We start from the raw sequence: 23,340 nt of genomic DNA, 5'->3' as shown, positions 1-23,340 counted from the left end.
AAGTATGAAGACCTGAGTTCGGATCCTCAGAACCCAACTAAACAGTTGAGCATGGTGGCAGTGTGTGTCCGTAATCCTAGTGCTGGAGGTTGAAGGCAGGAAGACCCAGGGGTTTGCTGGCCATTCAGTCTGGACAGCCTGTGAGCTCTAGGTTCAGCCAGCAACCTCACCTTAAAAACAAAACAAACAAACCTGCTCAGAAGAGTGACTAAGTAGATGCCACCATCTGCAGAGGTGCCAGCACCCACACAGGCGTGCACACACAACATTCAAATTAGATGCAAATGAGTCAAGACAGTAACAGTAAGAACGAAATCATGGCCCAGAAACGTGAGCTGCTTCTACAGATGTTCAGAGTAGACAGTCTTCACTCTGAAAAGGAACGGAAGTTATGAAAAGGGCATATTTTTGAAGCAAAATTGAAATTAAAGAACCTATTTCACTAGTTATAAGATATATTCCCATTTCAGAAAGCTGAAAAAAGAATGTTCCTCTTTCAAATGATGAAATGTCTTCGTTTTTCTGATTACATATTTGTGGTCTATACAATTCTGTAAAGCTCGGGCCTTAATTTTTCAAGTAATGCGGCTGAGGCAGAGCTCCTGGCTGGCTCTCAGTACACATTTTCTCTTCCCACAGTGTCATCAGGGTTTCTGAGCTGCGGAGATGGCTCTCAGCCAGAGGCTGTAACCTCAGCTCTCCCTGTCATTCCCTGGCTGCAGCGAATGTGTACCGTCAGGCCGCTGCGTGACAGCAGGAGGGTGTGCCAGCACCCAGTCCGTGTCTTGGGGGGAAGGAATGTCCTTTCTCCCTTGCTCATGCTCCTTCCTTTTCTCTCCTATTTCTGCCTTCTCTGTCTGCCCTCCTTCATTCCTTTCTCTCGAGATTGCAGACATAACCATGGGAGCTGAGGAGCCTTTTTTAAAAAACTAAAAATCATTTTTTTCTTCATACTAACTATATTCTATCATGGTTTCCCCTACCTTAACCCCTCCCAGATCCTCCCCACCCTTCCAACTCCATACCTTCTTTTTTCTATTTAGAAAAAAAAAAGGCAAATAAAAACAACAACAAAAAACAAACAAACAAACAACTCCAAAAATACAATTGAGTACGTGTTGTGTTGGCCGTCTACTGCTGGGCATGGGGCCTGAACTTGAGTGTGGTTTATATACCCAGTGAGACTCCTTTGGAGAAACTAATTCTCCTTTGTGAGTGGTTATTAACCTGAGATGGCTTCTGGGTTAGGGGCAGGAGCTTGTGTCCATTTTCCCTCTCAGCGCCGGGACCCCGCCTGGCTTAGACCTGTGCACGCTGCCACAGTCTGAGAAGCTGTATTTACCACAAAAAGAATGCTGTTCTGTGGTAGAGCAGTAGGAGGAGACGCCGGCTCTGCATCATGATAGAGATAAGATTATAGTCTCTGCCTGTGCAGACTTGTGTGTGCTAGACCAAAAAGCTGTTTGAGCCTCGCTGAGTGCCGTTACGGGAAGTGGACAAACAAGTTATCAAATATGGCTGGTTTCTGAGATTCCAATTCTCTGAGAGTCACAATGGACTAAACACACACACACACCCCTTGTTTGTGAGTTACCAAATGCCATGTTTATTATGAACAGCTTTCTGATTTCTGCGATGATGAAGAGGGGGTGAGTTCACGCCGTATTTCTGAACCCCTTTGTTCGGACAGTTTGCTCAGTGCAGTGGATGCTGCTTTCTCAGTGCATCGCGGATTCTTGATAATGCTAGATCTGCCTTGTCAGCAGAATTCCTCTGGCTTTATGTGGCAGTGTGGTAAAAATACATGATCAGATTTCACTATTAAGAAAATTCTTTTGGCAATACATGTGCAGTCAAGTTTCTTGCTCAGACAGGTGAACATCTGACTCACAAAATTTACCAAAGTATCTCATGACAAAACTTTGTGGCATTGCAGTGGTCTGGATGTCCATTTGTATGTCAGTGTGACAGACTGTGAAGAGCTATGCTTCAGGGGGCCACGCCACTCTGTCCTTGTCAGCCATGCCCTTGGTCTTTCAGATCTGAGGAGAAGGGACAGTGAGGAGTCCTGTTGGCTTAATCTTATTAATTCCACCATCTAGGGTGCAGACTCTTGGATATTTCATCTTCACAAGGTGAGCTGCGAACTGAAAAGAGGAAAGTGTTAGAGAAGTCATTCCAGGATTTCTTCAACATCCTGGTTTTTATCAGGCTGTGAGAGGCAGGTATTTTTATAGCAATAGTTGCTATTGTCACTTTTGCATAGGTAATTTGTCTTTTAATATAAACTAAATCATCTATTGTTAAAAACCTCCTTATGCTATGGGATAAACGTGGCTCTCTGTTCTGATGTGCTTTAACAGGTGACTTTAACTGAATGCAGCGCAAAAGGCTGTAGAGAGAGTGAGTTCCTCCTAGTTCCTTAGCCTCTTGCCCAGGGACTTACAGCCACTCCTTTCTGATGTTGTTCCTTTATAACCTTCCATGATAGCTAAAGCAGCCCCAAATCTACTTTGAACACGTTTTAATATTATGGTAAAATTTTCACAACAGTTCTATGTAGAATGTCTCAAGAGAGCACACTCTGGCTGTAGCATGATTTTGAAGAAATCAAATGAACGTTTTGAGATCATCAACTTGAAATACATAAGGCCTCATCCAGGAGACCTTCTAGATGGCTGGCCCACAGGACTCTGTAAAAGCTATACAGACACAGACTTCTGCCAGACTTGGCCTCTCCAGGGTCCCTGACTGCCCTTCCCCATTCACTGTACTCCTGAAGTGCTGGCCCGTTTTCCTGTCACCATCTAGACTGGTTCTCCTGTGCAGTATTAACCTTCTCTCTGTTAGGGTCTCTCTCAGCTCTCAAAGATTCTAACTTGGTCCTCAATCTTTGGTCTTACCGAACTTATTCAAATGACTCATTTTAAGAGCTCCCTTTAACGAACTGTAACCCCCTTGAGGGAAGTGGCTCAGTTCTACTTCCTTTTATTCCCAGTGTTGGTCCATGACAAGAGGTCAACATACATTTGCTATGTTGAAGTAAATCATGACAAATAACTACTAAACCTGGGGGAAAATATGGAGGCAAGTTTTCCTTTGGCTCCTCAACTCTTCTGTCTTTATTCCTTCCTCCTGGTAGGATGCCCTTCCTTCTCCTTGGCAGCTTGTAGCCTACACTTCTTTCTCATTACTCCACAAAATCCTGACCTCAGGTATTTCAACAAAGATGATTAGTGTCTGCTCATAGGGCTATTGCTTCCTGCAGATATTTGAGGCTTAATAGTTAGGTTTTAGCACAGTGGTCCAAGCTTAGGGATCAAAAGAGTCAACTGAGTAGTTTGGTTAGGATATGTTCAAGGTCTCAGATCCAGAGACTGTGTTTTATTAATCTGAGACTCAAGAATGTATACTTTAAAAGACATCTCCCTTATGTTTCATGAGCCCATAAAGACAAACAAAATAAACATGAATATAAAAGATATATAAAAAAACCCAAGCCCCCTTAAATTTCAGGGACAATTGTACAAAATACTGTCTTAAGACAAAAGGATAGTGGTGTCAGTGTGTAGGCAGAGCATGTATTGCTGGACTGTGGTTACAGCATTCCTCATAGCAGTTCACATAAATGGATGCCAATACTGCTGACCACACCTCTTTCTCCATCACTCACTCTAGTCCCTTGAGACTCACATGGCCATTTACAGTTCAAATCCTGTGCTCCATTAAAGTACCAGCTGGAAATCTTTAGTCAGAAATAATGTTAGGGAAATTGTGCTGCTGCATGTAGAAAGGTGTCCCACAGGCCACAGTGAGCTCCTCTTCTGCCTGGCCTTGCTTGCTTGTCTTTGAAGCCTAGTCCTCAAGAACAGCGGCACCAGATTCATCCACCTGAATGTACAGGCAGCAGTGTGCCATACCAATGATTACTGGCACAGCTGCGCTTTCCCACATGGAGCAGTACAATTACCATGGAGGCTGGAAATCCTAGATAAACATAGCATACTGAAGGGCCTTGTGGGGAAGCACCCAGCTTTCAGCACTTAAAACAAACACCTTAGAAGTGAGAAAATGAGTGGGGAAGGACTAGTGTACATTTAACTAATCTCTTAACTGGTGTTGTAAAGCTGTAAAGAGTCCCATTATCGATGGACATAATAATCAGGTTGCTGTAGAGCTGGAAAGTTGGAATGGCAACCTCGGCAGAGGGAAGCAATGGGAAACAGCCAGGCTGCTGCTACGTGGGTGGTCTGAAAAGGGAGGCAGAACGGGAGCACGAGGAGATAGAAGATGTTCAGATTGCCTTGAGAGGATCCAAACTGCATTGCAGTAAAGAAAAAAAAAAAAAACTGTTGGATTTGCACACAAGATTGGGAGTTCTGCTCTCATTCTTTGTGGTTCCAGTCATCCATGTCAAATACTGGTCCTGCTGCAGAACCACGGCTACATCTTTTCATCTTTCCCACTCCAGCCCTTCTTTTTCCCCAGTTGCTCATTTCCCTGAGCGTCTCGTCAGTATGAGACACTGTTCCAGGTTTTGAGGTATTTATGAATGGAGGAGACGGTAATCAAACAATTAACACAAAGCAATATGGGGCTACAAAAGCAGTCATTAGGGCACTTGGTAGCATTTCTGACTTAAACAGGTGTTGAGGAAGCTGTCCCCCACCGCCTTTTCACTCCATTACTTTTTCATTACTGACTCCTGAATTACTGAATTATTACTGAAGTGAATAGGAATTCAAATTTGATGATGGAAGTTGTTACAATGATCAGACAGTATTTTGGTAAGAGCTTTATAGGTTAGAAAGGAAAGAAATGGCTTTGAATATGCTGGGTTTGGCTTTCACTGTGATAAGAAGTCAAGTCACATATGGAGATCTGTGGTGGAACAGGGGGAACCACACATGTAGGTATTTGTTGGTTCTACCCTCCCCTCTTCAGGAGGCAGACCTTCAGCAGCCTCAGCAAATGCTGGAGAGACTGGCCATAGGAGGAAAGGTCTAGAGGGAAAGCACACACCCGGACATACTGAGCTAGTACCCTTGGTGGAAGTTCAGGGTGCTCCAGTGGGCTGGGGGATAAAGCCAGCAGAACTGTCTGGTGCTTTTCATAAAGCAGCAGTATCAAGGTCTATTCCACACTGGTAATGAGTTTCTGAGGCTGTGCTCCAGCACCAGTTGTTTGCTTAGAGCCCACCCTAGCTGATTTCAGTGTCAGTCAATACTGAGCCAATATTGGACAATGGGATTCATCATAGGTCAGTTAGTCTGAGATCCAAAGCTTCAATTCTTACAGTGTAGTCCAATGGGGGAAAGAATGGGCTGTACAGCCAAGGTCTATAGTGAAAGATCCCTACAGATCTGGACATTGCTGGGAGGTTTAGGGATGTTTAGACCGTGCACAGTCTAAACATGTGGGCAGTGTACCCATGCAAAGAGGATGAAGGTCTTGTGTTTTTATCACAGCTCTGGTCAGTACTCTCTGGCGCTGGTACGCATGTCTAGAGTTGGGTAAGCACACCTCAAACCACAGTACATGGCAGGGTTTGGTAGGTGCCATTCCATTTTGTTTTCCTTATCCTGTATCTTAGCTTGGGCTAAGAGATAGGTATGTTTGTCCAAAGGAAATCAATTTCTGTGGAGAAGGAAAATGAGTGAAGTAGGATTTTGGGGTAGCCACAGAGTACTTGAGGTTATTTAGGCCAAGACATGGTAAGCTGAGGCTAGAGAAGGTGTAAGAGAAGCACTGAATAGGATCATGCAGAAAGCCAAGTGACAGCGAACAAGCAGAGCAAGCAAGCAAAGCCCAGAGTTCGGCAAGGTGTAGGGAGGAACAGAGGGCCATTCTCATTCAAGCCACCACAGAGGGACAACTAAGTCGCCTGATCTAACCTTTGGCTTTATGAGTTTGAAGTTCATACTGGGGACAGGGCAGTTAACAAACACACTGCTGTTGTAGAATGTTATTTTAATGTGTGTTACTTTTGTTTATGTTGCATTTGTTTAACTTTGTGAAGCTGTGTTACTTTGCCTCTCTAAAACACCTGCTTGGTCTAATAAAGAGCTGAATGGCCAATAGCAAGGCCAGAGAAAGGATAGGAAGGGCTGGCAGGCAGAGAATATAGAGGGGAAAAAGAAGAGGAGAAAAAAGAAAGAGCAAGAGAACAAGGAGAGGAGGATTTTAGGGGCGAGCCACACAGCCAGCCACAGAGTAAGAGTGAAAGTAAGATTACAGAAGTAAGAAAAGGAAAAAAAAAAAAAAACCCCAGAGGTAAAAAGTAGATGGGATAATTTAAGAAAAGCTTACAAGAAACAAGTCAAGCTAAGACTGGGCATTTATAATTAAGAATAAGCCTCTGTGTGCGATTTATTTGGGAGCTGGGTGGTAGGCCCCCCAAAAAGGCAAAAACAACTCCCAACATTTTGGCATTCTAATGTAGGGCTGTAGAAAGCTGAACAATACATTGCTCAAACCCAGAGGAGTCTTGTCTTCCTAACTTCCCTAGTAATGCTACATTTGGGGGATGGTAATGCTATTTCTGGATGGGCATGGTACCAAGTGAGAGAACTTGAAAGAATACTGTAATGAGTAGCTGGAGTTATGCACTTATTTGAGGCAGAGTTGAGGCCAGTGCTGTGTTAGCCTTATGAGTCCTCTTGGCATTCTGGAATGCTGAAATTATGGAACACAATCAGTATTGCAACATTTGGCCATTGTACATTGGTAATGCTTGTGAATTGTTTAACCAGTTTGTAAGAATTTGGCAAGACCCTAAGTCATACAAGTTTGAGATAAGAAAAAGATTTCTCTGTGTCGATTTAAAACAACATGCTCTGATCATGAATCCTGTCTATGATCCTGATGGAAATGACAAGTGCCTAGGTTAAACACATTTCTGGGTGTGTTTAACCACCCAGAGTGTGCTTCCATAGATGACTGAGAAAGGTGGACCTGGCCTGAAAGTGGCCAGCAGTATCCCACAGGCTGAGGGCCAAGAATGAAAGCGAAAATGGACATTCCTTCTTTCTGCTTCCTAGGCTCTATGCGGGAAGTGGCTCTGCTCAGTCAACACCCTCATCACAGACCTCTAAATCTATGGGCCCAGAGAAGGTATTCACCCTTTGGCGTGCTTTTTCTCAAGTCTTCGTTACAGCAAACTTGTCTGACTACTACAATGTTGTCTTGTCTGGATTACTGAAGACATTTCTGGGACTGCTCCTGAAGGCCTTGATCAGAGCGAGAGACTGGCATGGCATATCTAATACTCCATTGATTTCTTCCCATCACTACCTGGTGAGGTGTGATTCTGAATGCCTCCCCTCGTTCCTATTCTTACTGTGTTCTCCATAACTGAGATAAGTGTCTATCCCTGTTATTTTTGTATTCACATATTTCTTCTGACTTATTGGAGGAGTTTATTTGTACTTCATATAATGTGAAGTGAGTTTTCACAGAGATAACATGCAGTGACAACTAAGTGGCTCCTTTTTCCTTCCTTTGTAATTTCACTGAAAGATGAAAACAGCAACACTGCAAAGCCGAGAAGGGGAGGCCATGCTCCTTCATCACTTTACACCCTGCCATGGGCAGTTGTGCAAAGTACAGGACACACCGGGCAACCACAGGAACGGTGCACACCGGCACTTGAGCAGATTCTCTGCTGCTATAACAGTATCACAGACTAGGTAATGTATGATGAAAGCTCATCTCAAACAGTTTTGGAACAGGGCGAGTTCAGTACTGAGGGGCCACATCAGGTGAGGGCCTCTTGACCATCTTAACATGGCAGAAGTTCAGGTGAGCACACAAGACAGATGGTAAAACTTCCCTTCTATCAGGAGCCTGCTGTCATGGTAACCAACCCATTTCTGGCCCACTTTCTTCACAAGGGCAGTATGCTGATCTAGTTCTAAAGGTCCTATATGTCATTATGTTAGTAACAAGTGAATTTCAACATAATTTTGGCAAGGATGTTGAAACCACAACAAATAGAAAATGTTAATTCTTCAGTAAAAAAGATGAGAAGGTTTACAAAAAAAAAGTCATTACATAACCCAGGATTTTGAGACACAACTGTTATATAGACAACTATTCTAATAGAATCTATGAGATTTGAAATCCATAATGTGGTATACATGTGGGCTACAACAAGCAGATAAACATTGTTTCTGTTTTTGAACAACCTAATTTTGGGATTAGGAAATTTGATAGTATAACAGTCTGTCTTAAATGTTTTTTTTTTTTTTAACAGTTTGTGACCAACTATAGTGAATGAAATCTATTTCTGTGTTTTAACTTTCTGTTGTCTATAGTTGCTACCTTAACTTCATTTCTTCCCATTATTTTTCTTTTCCTTTTTATTAAGAAACATGCTAAAACATATAAAAACAGACTAGAATGGTATAGTGAGTTCACAGCTCAGCTTACTGATCAAAACTTGCAGTGAATTTACTTCATTATTACTCCCATATAATCTTGTCACTCTTTTATTTCTTTGATGCAAATTCTGGAAACTGTAACATTTAACATATAAGTTGTTTAAAATGAAAAGACTTAAATATATATAATACCAGTGGTATCACATTTAGAGAATAACAACAGCCAGGTTTGGAGGTATACTGCTGGAGGGTGCAGCTGGAGACAGTTACAAGTTTGAGGCCAGCTTGGGCTACAGAGACAGGTTATCTTCCATACATCCACCTAGTCTTCAATATTTGCTTACTTGAGTTATTTGAATTGGGATCCAAGCAAGTTCCTGTTATGGAATATTAATTTAAAATGTGTTACATTCATTTATGCTGTGGAATATTTGTTTAATGATGCAAAGATGTGTTGCATTTGTTTAACTCTGTGAAGCTGTGCTACTGTTCCTGTCTAAAATACCTGATGGTCTAATAAAGACCTGAATGGCCAATAGTGAGGCAGGAGAAAGGATAGGTGGGGCTGTCAGGCAGAGAGAATGAATAGGGGGAGACATCTGGGAGGAGATCAAGGAGTGAGAGAAGGACTCAAGGGGCCAGCCACCCAGCTACACAGCCAGCCATGGAGTAAGAAGTAAAGAAAGGGATACTGAAATAGAGAAAGATAAAAGCCCAGAGGCAAAAGGTAGATGGGATAATTTAGGTTAAGAAAAGTTGACTAGAAACAAGCCAAGCGAAGGCCAGGCATTTATAAGTAAGAATAAGACTCCGTGTTTATTTGGGAGCTGGTTGGCAGGCCCCCCAAAAGTAAAGAGTAATAAAATAACCAATTAAAAGGTCCACACAATGTGACAGATGCCCTTTGAATTTCTTTTACTTCTAGTTTTATTCTGTTTCTCCATTTCTTTTCATGAGGCCTGTTCTCTCAAACTTTTGTCCCTATCACTCCCCAATACGTCTACCAAGGCTATTATCATGTTATGTATTGCCAGATCCCATCATTAGGGTTACTTTGGCTGGAATCCCACTTCACCCATCAGTGTCACTGACACATTTGACTATGCCCCCTCCCTTTCTCAAAACTTTCTTCCATCAGTCCTTAGTCTTCCAGCCTCATCTGATTCTCATACTAACTCACCAGCTGCTGTGTGTTTTCTGTCCATCTTCTCTGGGCCCTGGCTTTGTCTTCCCCATATGCATTCGTCAGCTATGTGGTTTCATTTAGTTTCAGGGCTTAACTCTCATCTATACACTGGTGACTGAACTGTCTCTTCCCTAAGCTATAAGCTTATTAGCCTGTCCATCCAAGACCTATTGTCCACTCAAACGTAGAGAACCAGTGGTTTCTAGCCACTTTTACCTCAACCTCCTTCATCTCAGGAAATGGCAACTCATTCCTCCCGCTAGTTAGGCAATAAAACTGATATTTTCTTCCCTGTGCCCCCCATATAGATTTTAACCCTTAAAACATATTCAGAATGTGATCATTCCTTATCACTTACTATACTGGAATAGCCCAACTGACCTATTATTTGATCCCTAGATTATAGCCATTCAACTCTTAACCGTTTTCCTGCTTCTATCCCTGCCTTCCATGGTCTAATTCCCATACAATGTGAGTAAACCTTTTTTTCAAGACTGTTTTCATTGCTCTGGTCTATAGAAATTCCAGATATATAGTTTCCTTCCTCCTCCTTTCCCTTATTTACTTTTCTAAATAAAAGAATTTACAGTTACAACATTCAGCAATTATGTACATTCAGATTTAAAAAGCAGACAAATGAGATATAAGGCAGTACTTGGTGGACGAACACCTCTGCCCCCATGATGTAGGCCCATACTGTGAGTCTTAATAGTTACCAGGTCATATATCCCTTTGCCAATCATAGAATAACTGTCTTTCTCTCAAAATCGCATAATATATAAATTTACATATTTTCAACAGATTCAAAGACTTCCCAAATGTACAGTGCACTCTAGATAAAAACTTTTCTTTTATATTAATTAATTTTATTTAAAAATTTAAGATACTCACTTAACACTTAGGATTTTTGTATGATGTACCCTAAGTTATTGCTTAAAAATTGCTTATACAGTCAAAGAACTCCCACCAGTCTTGACTTTAGAGAAAAAAAATTTAAAAAGTAAGTATGATAGCAATGTTATTTGAAATAGTTCTTATACCTAAGAAAATGTACACTGGCTCATGTTAGAGAACAGCATTTCTGATAAAATTCCATCATCTAATAACACTGTGTGTCAGAAGACCTAAAGAGTCTCCTGGTATATTTCCTTTTGATCTGTGTATCAAGGAAGTGAATTCAGCAATAATCATCTATCATCTTTTGTTTATACTGGACAACTGAGAACAGTGTGCTAGCCCCTGGTCATGTTCCATGATGTTGACTATGCTCTGAAAAGAATGTATATGATAAAAACTCAAATTCAAAACATTTAGGGCTGTGATGGATCACAGTCAAGTTCCAACCTCCATGGGTCAGGAAAGAGGGCTCCTGGGCTTAGTCTCTTGCTCAGCCACACACATTCCTGTGGTTAGGAGTAATTAAGTGGTGGGAGGGCAGGGTAGGTAGGTAGAATAACACAGACTGGGACAAGATAACTTTTCTTCTTAGCAGGGCACGGAAGTAAGCACCCAGAGGATGACTTGGCTGTTGTTCTGGAAAATTGAAAATGGAAATGAGCTGGCTGTAGGGGCTGACCACACCTTAGATGGAATACTTCTAGTAAACATGATAAGTAAAATGGTCAAAGTCTGGACTGGGGAGTTATGGTTTCCTTTACTACATTTCTATATAGATGATGATGATGTTTTACTCCATAAAGCTTCTGAAAAGCTATGAGGATAATAGCTTCTGAATAGCTACAGGACAGTTTTCAGTTCACAGGTCTATTGACAGAAGTCACTGCCCATCATCCCGTGAAACAGAATTATGTAGAAGAGTTTTCACTGTTATCTTACCTTTTACACAGTGTTCAACATGTTCAAGCTGCACTAATATTTAAAACTTTCCTTCTTTTCTCATATAAACCCACAGGCTGAAATATTCAGGGACAAGCACGGCATAGAAAGTCAGGGAGAAGTCCAAGGCTAACCACAGCTAATGTATATAAGTTAATAAAGTGGGAAGGAATTACTGAAACTGACAATGGAGATTTGCTTCCTACTCTTTATCTAGAGGTTTGAGAACAACTATAAAAACATGCATTACATTTTCTAAAAATATAAAAGACCCCATAGAAATCATCAAAATACATAAATTTGAAGAACTATGTAGCGATTATCTGGAGTTACAGAGGTTTCTATAGGAACAATCTATCTGTATGCTCAATTGGCTTTAAGTGCTTTAGGAATCATTTAGTCTTTTCAGCACACAGGTGTGGTAGAATAATCTCTTAAAGACTAGGAGGAAGAGCTTGAGAAAGAAAGGAGATGGCACTAATAAGAGGGTAATGGTCTGGGTCTGCATTCTTAATTTGGTTCTCATTTTGATAGCCATAGTGATAGCATTATGAGGAAAGGCCTAGGGTAGGTGATGAGCCCAGAATAGAACCCTTAGAATCAACTGCCTGCCATCCATCCATCCATCCATCCATCCATCCACCCGTCCGTCCATCCATCTCCCTCCATTCCATCCTAGGAAATGAACTCAAGGCCTCATGTATACTAGGCAAGGGCTCTACCACTAAACTACACCCCTAGCCTTGGTGTCCTGATGAAATAGACTCTAAGAGAGTTTCCTTACCTTGTTTGCCATGGGAAGACACAGTGAAAAGATGGCCATCTATGGCTAGTAAGCATAGATGCTCACTAGACACACTGGATCTTCAGGATCTTGGACTTTTCAGCTTTGGGAACTATTTAATTTGGCAAGCCAAAAAAAAAAAAAAAACCTATGAAAGTTCTCATGTCCTCTCTCTCTCTCTCTCTCTCTCTCTCTCTCTCTCTATATATATATATATATATATATATATATATATATATATATATACACACACACACACACACACACACACACACACACACACACACACACACACACACACATACATACACGGTATGATTGAGCATCCTTTCGGTATATGCTCAAGAGTGGTATCGCTGGGTCTTAAGGTAGATTGATTCCAAATTTTCTGAGAAACTGCCATAGTGATTTCCAAAGTGACTGTACAAGTTTGCACTCCTACCAGCAGTGGAGGAATGTTCCCCGTATTCCACATCCTCTCCAACATAAACTGTCATTAGCATTTTTGATCTTAGCCATTTTGACAGGTATAAGATGGTATCTCAGAGTCATTTTAATTTGCATTTCCCTAATGACTAAGGATGTTGAACAATTCTTTAAGTGTATCTCAGCCATTGGAGATTCATTTGTTGAGAATTATCTGTTTAAATCTGTACCCCATTTTTAAATTTGGATTATTTGATATTTTGATGTCTAGCTTCTTGAGTTCTTTATATATTTTGGAGATCAGCCCTCTGCCAGATGTGGGGTTGGTGAAGAACTTTTCCCATTCTGTAGGCTGCCGTTTTGTCTTACTGACAGTGTCCTTTGCCTTACAGAAGCTTTTCAGTTTCAGGAGGTCCCATGCTGTGGGATGTCTTTCTGTACCCTGTGAATGTGTGTTGCTCTTATTGATTAATAAAGAAACTGTTTTGGCCTATGGTAAGAAAGCTTACAGCCAGGCAGGAAATCCAAGAGAGATACAGAGAAGAGAGTGGAGTCGGGGGAGATGCGATCCAGCCACCCAAGAAGGAAGATGTGAAAGTACCTGTAAGCCACGAAACCACATGGCAAGACATAGATTAATAGGAATGGGGTTGAATTAAGTTGACAGAGCCAGCTAATATAAGCCAGAGCCATAAGCCATACAGTTGGAATTAATATAAGCCTCTGAGTAATTATTTTATAAGTGGCTGTGGGACCATGGATGGAAGAGATTCATCCGGACTGCTGGGCAAGACAGGACTGGAGAAAATTCCGTCTACAGTCCCATTTATTAGTTGTCGGATCAGCAATTTCTTTCAGCAATACTTTGTAGTTGCAATGTACAAATTTTACCATTCCTCAATTAATTAATTCCTACTTATTATTTTTTGGAGTATATACTTTTAAATGAGTTTTCATCTGTATATAAAAACAAAAGTATGTACATATTAATGAGCAGTATTTCAATATCTGTAAAGATTGTGTAGTGTTTAAATCAGATTAAAATATATATTTCATTAAACATTTATCATCTCTTTATGATGAAAACTTTCAAAATCCTTTCTTCTAGCTTTTGGACTATATATAATGGCTATCTACAACATCACACTGTGCAGCAGCACATTTAAACTTACCTAACTGCAACACTACATTCACTTCAACCTCTGGCAACCACTATTCTACTACTTCAACTGCAAAAAGACCAAGGCTTTGGATATTTGACTTCCTATGCCTACCATATTACATTAACATAATGATCTCCTGTTCATCCACATTGTTAGCAGTGACGTGAGTGAGTTCATTCTTCTTATGGATAAACAGTGTTCTGCTGCAGGCACTTAGCACATTTGGTTCATCCATGCATCTGTTGGTGGACATTCAGGCTGTTTCTATTTCTTGGCTATAATGAACCGGGATGTGTTTCCTTGGCATACTGATTTCATTTCTCTTTTGATGTGCACATGTGTGCAGTTGCATATACACTTGTGTACAGAGGCCAGATTTTGACAGAGGATGTCTTCCTCAGTGACCCTTAGTCTTATTTTTTGAGACAGGGTCTCTCACTGAACCTGGTGAGCACTGATTTGCCTAGACTGGCTGGTAAGCAGGAAGCAGGGATTCTCCCATCTCTGCATCCTTAGTGCTGGGATTACAGGAGAGCATCACTGCATACAGCTTCTTTACATGTGATCTGTGGGGAATCGAATGCTGGTCCTCATGCTTATACAGCAAGTACTTAACAAACTCAGCTATCTCCCTAGCCCTGATTTCATTTCTTAGGCTATAATATCTACAAGTAGAGATTGCATTCTTTTTTTTTTTTTTTTTGGTTTTTCGAGACAGGGTTTCTCTGTGTAGCTTTGCGCCTTTCCTGGAACTCGCTTTGGAGACCAGGCTGGCCTCGAACTCACAGAGATCCGCCTGGCTCTGCCTCCCGAGTGCTGGGATTAAAGGCGTGCGCCACCACCGCCCGGCGAGACTGCATTCTTGATTTCTATTTCATATTATTTGCTATTGACAAATAGCATTGCTGCTGATTTTTTCTCTTGCAGCTGATGATTTCATTAGTCTTGGTAGTTTTTTCCGGGGCTTGGGTGTTTTCCTGTATGAAATCATGTCAATGTCAAGCAGTGGTAATTTAGTTTCTTTCTGTTCTGATTTTAACAATTTTTATTTATTTTTTCCCTCGTCTGATTTTGCTGACTAGGACTTCCGGTATAAGGTTGAATAAAAGAGGACATTGTTGTCTTGTTCCAGGTCCTAAGAGAGAGTTCTTATCTATGTACTGTTCAGTATACTGCCAGCTGCCTTCCTATAAATGGTCATTATTTTTATACCTGGTTTGCTTATCATTTATTATATAAATTAATGTTACATGCTATAAAATACGCCCCTTTCTTCACCAGTTGAAATAGTCGGATGGTTTTGTACTTCATTCTGTTGGTGTGGTATATCAGATTTGGATTTGCATACACTCAACCATTCCTGCATCACTGGGATGAATTCCACTTAATCTTATGCTTTGGTATATTGTGTTTCCACTTTCATTTATTTAAAGAATTAGGCTGGGCCTGGTGGTGCATGCTTTTAATCCCAGCACTCAGGAGGCAGAGGCAGGTGAATCTCTGTGAGTTTGAGGTAAGCCGGGTCTACAAAGTGAGTTCCAGGATAGCCAGGGCTACACAGAAAAACCTTGTGTCAAAAAACCAAACATCAAAAAAAATCAGAAAAATTCTTTGATTTATTGATTAATTCATTGAGTGTTCAAAAATAAGTGAACTTACATGCATTTGTAGTTTATAAAGCTTTTCCTATTATTGATTTTAATGTTTTCTTTGAACTGTGATTAGAAAATATATGTGATATTTAACTTTTTAAAATTTTGTTGAAAATAACTTGTTGCTTATTACATACCCTATGTTGGAGAATGTTCATGTCAGAGTAAAGGGAAATATTGGGCAGCTGCTTGATGGACTGTTAAGAACTCTTAAGCCCATGTGGTCTAGGGTGTAATTTAATTCTGCTGTTTACTTCTTACCATTATTTGGTGCTCTGAAACTGGGGAACCATCCATCTATCCATCCATCCATCCATCCATCCATCCATCCATCCATCCATCCATCCATCTATCCATCCATCCATCCATCCATCCATAGACTGTAGTTTTGTTTTTGACTGACTCCTTTGTCACTGACTGTGCTTATTTCCCCAGACTGATCTGAGCATGTGGAGGACTGGGTTAGGGTCATCTCCTAGTCTACGGCCACACCACCTGACCACAGTGGATCTTGTCTGAGCTCTGAACCTGGTCAGAGCTGAGCTAGTCACTACTTGTTTTGCTGCTATGCTCCTAAACTCACACTCAGAACTTTTTACAATACTCATATATAAATGTAGTGTAGTGAGCACTATCACTATGTTCCTCAAGAAATTTTACATGCCTTGTCTAAAAGCTTTCATTAACAATGAGGTTGAAATGTTATTTTCACTTTATAATTGAACAAATAGTGACTTGAAAAGGCCAAATACTTGCCCAAATCAATTCAGTTAGTGAGAAACCCAGCATAGTATCGAAGCTAGGCTTACAAAATTCATATATTAAATACTGTCTTATGACAGCTGGGATCCTAATCTGACAGTAGCATGAACTCAGGTGGTGATTGATTACAGAGGAGGAGGGGATGCAGGAGAACTGTAATGGGCAGTGCTAACCAAGGCTTGCAAAAGCAGATTTGCTACCACTCCTGGAGATGAAGCCAGGGGCTCACAGGAGAACTGTGGTGAGAGGCCTTCCAGAGAGAACTGCTGTTTTCAGGAGAGTGACATAGCTGGCCCGAGGTCATTGTTGAGAAAGATCTAGGAGGACAAATATCCTGCTTCCTTCCAACCCATACCTTCTCAGAGCTCCTCACTAATGAACAGCCAGGATTCAGAACTCACAGGCATTTTCCTTTGTGGGCTGGAAAGAGGTGTGAAGAAGGGTAGAGGATTGATCTGCAGTGGGCAGTGGAGTGAAGAGAAGCTATTCAGCATGAGCACAGACACACAGTGGAATTCCAATACCTCAAGCTGACATGCATTTAATTCAGTGCGTGTGGGGGAAGCATCCATACTGCTGTACAGATCTGGGCAGAAGAGATAAATATGAAGCCGTACAGATAAGTATCTGAAGTTGTCTTTTGACCTTTGATGAGAAACGTTACTAAAAATAGATCTTGATCCCAATCTACAACGATCACAAATGAGTTACTGTTATTGGATTGAAGCACTAGGAGCTGTGCATATAATTTGTCTAGTCGTTATGGTCTATAAATGAGTCAGCAAGAAGGATGTAAAGAAAACAAGTAATTGATAGTAGCTGACTTCTAATAAGCAGGACACTAATTTAGAATATGAAGGTACAGAATTATTAAATATCCTATACTGCACGTGAGTATTCATTCTTATATATTTCCTTCAAATTCTGAACTTACATTTATTGGCTTGTACATAAGAGATTTTTAAATGAATGGCTTAATGAAAGAAATAATCTATGTATTGACAGACATGTTTTACTTGTATGGTAAAGTCAGATAAATGACAAATCAATATGATTATGATGTTTGGAAGCAGTTGGCAGTTTAAGGAGTTTTAAATCTTTAAGGTCTACTTGTTAGGAACTTTCTTTCAAGTGGCGAATGTTTTATGAAAACAGAGCCATAGTCTGGTAAAGTGTTGTGTATGAAGTCAGAATAAGCCCACTTTAAAACCAGGACACACAGCAGCATGAGACTCAACAGTCTCCTGCGCTGAGCTAATTAGTAGCAGAGCTTACAGAGTGGTAACATTGTATATTCCTATCGTCCAGCACATTAGGTAAACTGAATCTAGTTTTTCTCATGTTTGAGATGGGTAGAATGAGTCTCCCTTGTTTTAGCTACTTTTCCTATTGCTGTGATTAAAAATAAACCTTGACAGAAGCAATGAAAGAAGAAAGAGTTTTTATTTTGACTCAGCACAGTTCAAGAGTGCATAGTCTATCATGTCACAGGTGGCAGGAGATGGAAACAGCTAGTCACATGAGTATGCAGTCAGGAAACAGACACAGGGAATACAGGATGCTCAGCTTCTTTCTCCACTTAAAGAATCCAGGAGTGGCACACCCAGTGGATGGGCCTTCCAGCCTCAATGCAGACAAGGTAAGGCCCCCTTCCCCTAGTCATGTCTAGAGACCTGTCTTCCAGATGAATCTAGATTCTTTCAGGCTGATAATTAACTCTAACCACCACACTCTGTTAACAGAGCAGTTATGAAAAACAAAAGGAGATAACACATGTATGTACTTACCACAGCACCGCTCATATAAAGACCAGTCCATAAGACTATTGTCACTGCTGGGATTCCTTTCTAAGGTTGTATGTCACCTGGAACCTAGAAGTATGTGATTCTCAATAGTGATATGGATGTATGGAATGGTATGGCACTACTGACTATGTATGTATGCAGCAGTCATACAGTGACATCTTACATCAAAACAATACTACCATGTCTGTAATTATATATGCTGTCACTGACTTGGGATTATGGATTTAAGTGGCCAGCTACTTATTACACTAACTTTCTTGAAAAGGGTGCATTTAGATATTCTGTTACATAGTATATATTACCACAATTTATATGTAAGGTGTGATTTATGACATAATTAGTGAAGATTCAAAGTCAAGGCTGGCCTTCATTCAATGTCAAAAGTAAGTACTGTCCTTATCCCTGCTCTTCTAAAACAACTTTTAGATATTTTAAATATTTTTGTGTATTCATTCATTCGTTTATTCATTGCGTGCGTGTGTGTGTGTGTGTGTGTGTGTGTGTGTGTGTGTGTGTGTGTGTGTGTGTGTGTGTACACATACACATACATGTGGAGGTTGGAGAACCACTTGTGGAAGTCATGTTTCTCCGCCCACCATGTGGGTCCTAGGGATTTACTCAGATTGTCAGTCTTGGAGAAAGTGCCTTTACCCACTGAGCCATCTTGCCTACCAAGTTTTGGAAACTTAAATTGCCTATGACCAAAATTCTTCAAGTTCTCATGTCAGCACATTTTTAATAACCATATTTATGGTTTGTCCCTTCTATAGAGATTTAAAGGAAAATGGATGGGAATACTTTAACCTCCATTCCTAGGCAAATCTCTCAACACACTGCTGACCCTTCTTTGGTCTCCCTTTTCATTCTGCCCGAGGTGCCACAGGATTCATTTGATTGGTAATCTGGGAAAGCTCTGCCTGTGTTCCCCAGGGAGCTAGTAACTGCTGCTTTCCTAGGAATGATTCTTCCTCACTTGAGGGAAAGGGCTTGGATGGGATGGGTTCTGCATTCGCTCAACACAGGAATGTTCTCTACTGACTCTGGGGATGTCATTTGTGACCCTGCTTGACTCTCATATGCTGTAGTCTCCCACACCTTTCTTTATCTCTCTTTCTTTCTTTGAGATAGGATCTCTCTACATAGTCCTGACACTTGCTACACTTGCTATGTAGATAGACCAAGCTGGCCTTGAACTCAGAGATCCATCTGCGGCAACTCCTGAGTGTTGAGATTAAAGGTGTGTGCTGCCACACCAGGCTCCACTTTCTTTCTTCCTCTCTTCCTCTCTTCCTCCCTCCCTCTCTCTCTCTCTCTCTCTCTCTCTCTCTCTCTCTCTCTCTCTCTCTCCCCCCCCTCTGTTTCTTTCTCCCCCCCTCTCTTCCTTCGTCCCTCTCTCTCTCTCTTTCTTTCTTGGTGGTAATTTTTAGCAGTCATATCTACTTTTTATTTTGCAGTTTGCTTAGAATATAGTCAATTCCTCTCTCAATCTGGAGAGGGAGTCCAGCTTTTTGTTTCACATATCTTAAACAGATACCAACCCTTGAGTTTCTAGGTCAACAAAATCTTACCAAAGTCCAACAAATTCCACCTAGGCAGCTTCCAAAGCCTATGTTCTGGCCCTGATTCTCTGATAGGAGAAATTCAGTCTGTATTTTTGAAATTTCAAAAAGCAGCTAGGAAAAAAAAATCCCTGGAAACCTATGCTGTCATATTAATTTATATTTCATTATAACAAAATAATGGAGGTAGCTAACTTTATAAAGAATGGAAGCTTAGTCAGATCACAGTGAGTTGCAAAGGGAGGAAGCCCAAAGGCCTACAGTCGGTGCCCATTGTGGATGGCATTAATGTATATGGAGGTATCAGGAGTCAGTGACTAGGGCCTACAGTCCCTTATAGAGGCAAACCTCCACTGACCAGAGGACTTCCTACTAAGACCCGCCTCTTAAAGGTCCCACCTTTTAATATCCTCAAACTTAGGACTCAGCTCCTAACACAGACTGACAAATAACATCAGCAGCTCCCATCTGGGTTTTTCTAAGCCTCCAACACTCATCCTGATGCTGAAAACTGGAGGTGGGGAGGAAGGAGGCTTCCCTGAGAGACAAATCTAGGAAAGAATACAGACAGATCCATGCAGCTGGGCTTATCTATGACTGACTCTGAAGAAACATATTTACAACAATCTGGACAGTAGGCAGGAGCAGTTCAGAACACATGCAGGGCATTTCTGAGAACACTTACCTCAGCTGTGTGCTTTGCCACGTGCCCCACGATCACAATGACCTTCCCTTTGAAATTCTGAAGCATCATGGTGTAAGGGCCCTGGCTGAGCTCTCCCTCTGCTGTGAACGCAGCGCTGAACGGGATGTTGATGCTGCCTGCGATGTGACCCCGAAGAAAGCTGACCCAGGAGCTAAGGAAAGCAGCTCTTTTTCTTTCTGTTTTTGGAGTCTTGAGTGTCCAAGAGAAACAGAGGTAACTCATTCCTAGACAACAGTACTAAACATTTCCATGTTCACCCGAGTATTTCATCTAAACAAAGTAAGATCCTCTAAGGAGGAAGAAAATGAAATTGGAAAATGAAAAGAGAAAGGAAGAGCAGCTTGAGATGTACTTATCAGTGGAATCTGAAAGTGCCCTGACCCAGTGAAGTCACAGTCACCGACAGGCTGCAGTCTGTGTGCCATCAAGTTCTCAGCACACCAGGGGTTCTTTAAAGGAGATGCACCAGCAAGTGGACTGTCTCAGGGCAAATCTAATACTGAAAATACTGGCAAAGTAGATGCTAAGTCAAACTCCACTTGGAACTGGTAGAGGCCATCAGCCCCAGCTGGAAACTGTTCTGCTGCAGGTTAATGTGTCCAGCAAACTGAGCCGACAGATCCATTATTCTGATTTTATAGCATCCAAAAGGGGCCATGTCTGATGGTTCTTCTACTTTAGGAGAATTCTATGGTCTAATTGACTATTACTGTTAGTTTAGAAAACAAAGACATCCATTAACCTACAATACTAAGAAATGACATAAGATCTTAAACATATACTTTTAATTACTTAGTGAAGGATATAATTGGATGAATAAAAATAGAACTTTGGAAATTGAAAAGATACGGCTTCACATAGAAAACCATAGAGGAGATGTATGAGATGTTGTAACAGACTGCATCAACTTGGGAGGACAGGGAAGGGGTTTCACTGATGAAATGATGGCAAGGTCAAACCCGGAAGAATAAAAGTTAAGACAAAGGAATGGAATGGAGGAGGGGATGAAAGTTTAGGCAGTGGGGAAGCATATGCCCAGTTAAGGGCAAGAAAGGACAATGCTGTGGAATTTAGAACATAAGATAAAAAGGGAGGTAGAGGCTAGACTGTGCCTGGTGTTGTTTATGATAATGATCTTTACTCTGCTAATAAGGAAAGTCAAGTATTTTAAGCAGAAAACCAGCACACTGGATTTGCACTTGAGCACCACTGTGGGGAAAGCTCAAAGGAAAGTGAATGCTCATCCAGTCCAGTTGAGGTCTTACCTCCACTCTTAGGAATCACGGACCACGAAGGGCTGTTTAGGTGTTCAATAGAGCCCCTGCCCAAACTTCCACATGAGAGACTTAAGAAAAGTGATAGTTTTAAAGGTTATGAAACAAACAAGTTATGTTTTCACTCTAAATGTCTCACCACAGAAGGGAAAATATTCTAACTACACACTGAAGTGACAGTTGTCCCAGTCTGTAAGCTCGTCCTCTATTATTCTTTCTCTCTCCAGCTCATTAGTGGAAAGAGGCGGGATCCCATGCTTCTACTTTCTAGAACAGGTGGGTAGAAGGAAGAAAAAAAATTTAACACTAATAATAAAATAATCAAGTACATTCTGAAAAAACGATGAGAGATAAAATCCACACTGGAATTGCATTGGACATTGTTTATAGAATTCCAGAATGGGGACACTCTTCATAAGCACAGGTAGAGTCCCCTTCAACTTTTGACGTGTGTCATCAATACCTGGCTGGTCTTAGTTTCTCGAACATAATTAATTAGTCAATAATCTCAATCGCAGTCTTCATGAACAATGGGGACTTTTAAGAATAAGAACCCCGATAGCTGGGCGGTGGTGGCGCACGCCTTTAATCCCAGCACTCGGGAGGCAGAGCCAGGCGGATCTCTGTGAGTTCGAGGCCAGCCTGGGCTACCAAGTGAGTTCCAGGAGAGGAGCAAAGCTACACGGAGAAACCCTGTCTCGAAAAACCAAAAAAAAAAAAAAGAATAAGAACCCCGAAAATACTTGAAAATAATTAAGCAATTTTGTTTTTAGTCAAGATAACTTAAAGGTGAAATTATTTAATACGAACTAAGAGTCCAACTGTTCATTTCTCCTCAGCAGGCCTGAATCAGCTGCCAGAAAGAACTGTTCCTCAGACAGCATGTGTGGACTGCGAATAGCTTTCCTTTGGTGGCTTTACAGCAGCAGAGCAATGCAAACGGTCCTAGTCAAGTGCTGGGAGGACATGTCCACACAGCCACCTGGTCCTTCTTCTTGTTTGGACAGCCCAGACACTGCCCTTGGTGAAAGCCTGACCCTTGACCAGGGTGTTTATCCTACCATACCATGTCATGGCTGGTGGAGAGGAGCATGTGGAGGGTAGAGCTAGGTACCTGATGCAAACTAGGCCAATCTTATTTTCCCTCTCAAAAATGAGAAACAAAAAACAATGCTTACATATGTTAAGGTTTTTGAACATAAAATCCCATTTGAATGCCTCTATATAGAATGTTAACCACATAACAGAAAATCAGAATCTCAGACTCCAGAAGAAAAACTGCTTAAAGTTACATTCTCTGAATACTTGGTTTTAAAAAGTAAGTTGCCTGCATGTAAATATCCAATAACCTTAACTAAAATCACAGATACATCTGGGTAATTTTTACATGCTACTTAGTATGTACTTTTAAAGGAGACTTGTCTATACTGCATTTTTATCACGAAAAGCATGTTATTAACTTGTTATTTCCCCAGAATTTTCTGTTAGTTATGCTTTATGGTTTGATTTTTTTTTAAAAGTGGAGATTAAATGTCAGAATGTTTGACACAATATGAAAATAAGAGTTTTGGAGAGGAGGAAAGTTCTGTCCAAACCCCACTGTACTCTGGAAGACAAAACATCAAGGAGCAGAGCCTTAGCCCACAGTCCCCCTGCAGTATGGTCCTGGAAACCATCTAAGAACACCCTTCCCAGACACTCTTTGTCAAGAAGCAGAGACTGAGTAAGCGCAGATGTTTGGACACACAAGGCTGGCAAGCTCTCCATCTTCCACCCACAACTGCATTATTGGCAAACAGCAGAGGA

General features: G+C 41.1%; 1 protein-coding gene across 3 annotated transcripts in view; it reads right to left on the bottom strand.

Annotated features, from left to right (window-relative positions):
* Window positions 1-262: 262 nt before the first annotated feature.
* The window catches only part of Tbck (TBC1 domain containing kinase), a 169,716-nt gene continuing 146,638 nt past the window's right edge, over window positions 263-23,340 (bottom strand). Inside the window, exons 25-27 of one of the 3 annotated variants that reach the window (XR_008216275.1) lie at window positions 20,240-20,399; window positions 1,228-2,147; window positions 263-372 (exon numbers count right to left, since the gene is read on the bottom strand). Coding sequence is in view for 2 of the 3 variants with exons in the window: in XM_052730057.1 (XP_052586017.1) it covers window positions 2,037-2,147; window positions 20,240-20,399 (271 nt within the window). In the remaining variant the exon portion in view is untranslated. Of the gene's footprint in view, window positions 373-1,227; window positions 2,148-20,239; window positions 20,400-23,340 lie in introns of those variants that run through there. The other 2 variants (XM_052730057.1, XM_052730056.1) reach the window with 2 other exon arrangements.

Source organism: Peromyscus californicus, unplaced genomic scaffold (genome assembly GCF_007827085.1).
Source record: "Peromyscus californicus insignis strain IS unplaced genomic scaffold, ASM782708v3 Scaffold_9__1_contigs__length_137607984, whole genome shotgun sequence".
Taxonomy (NCBI): domain Eukaryota; kingdom Metazoa; phylum Chordata; class Mammalia; order Rodentia; family Cricetidae; genus Peromyscus; species Peromyscus californicus.
Note: the sequence above shows the minus strand (reverse complement) of the source record. Positions and strands in the feature narration are given on the sequence as shown.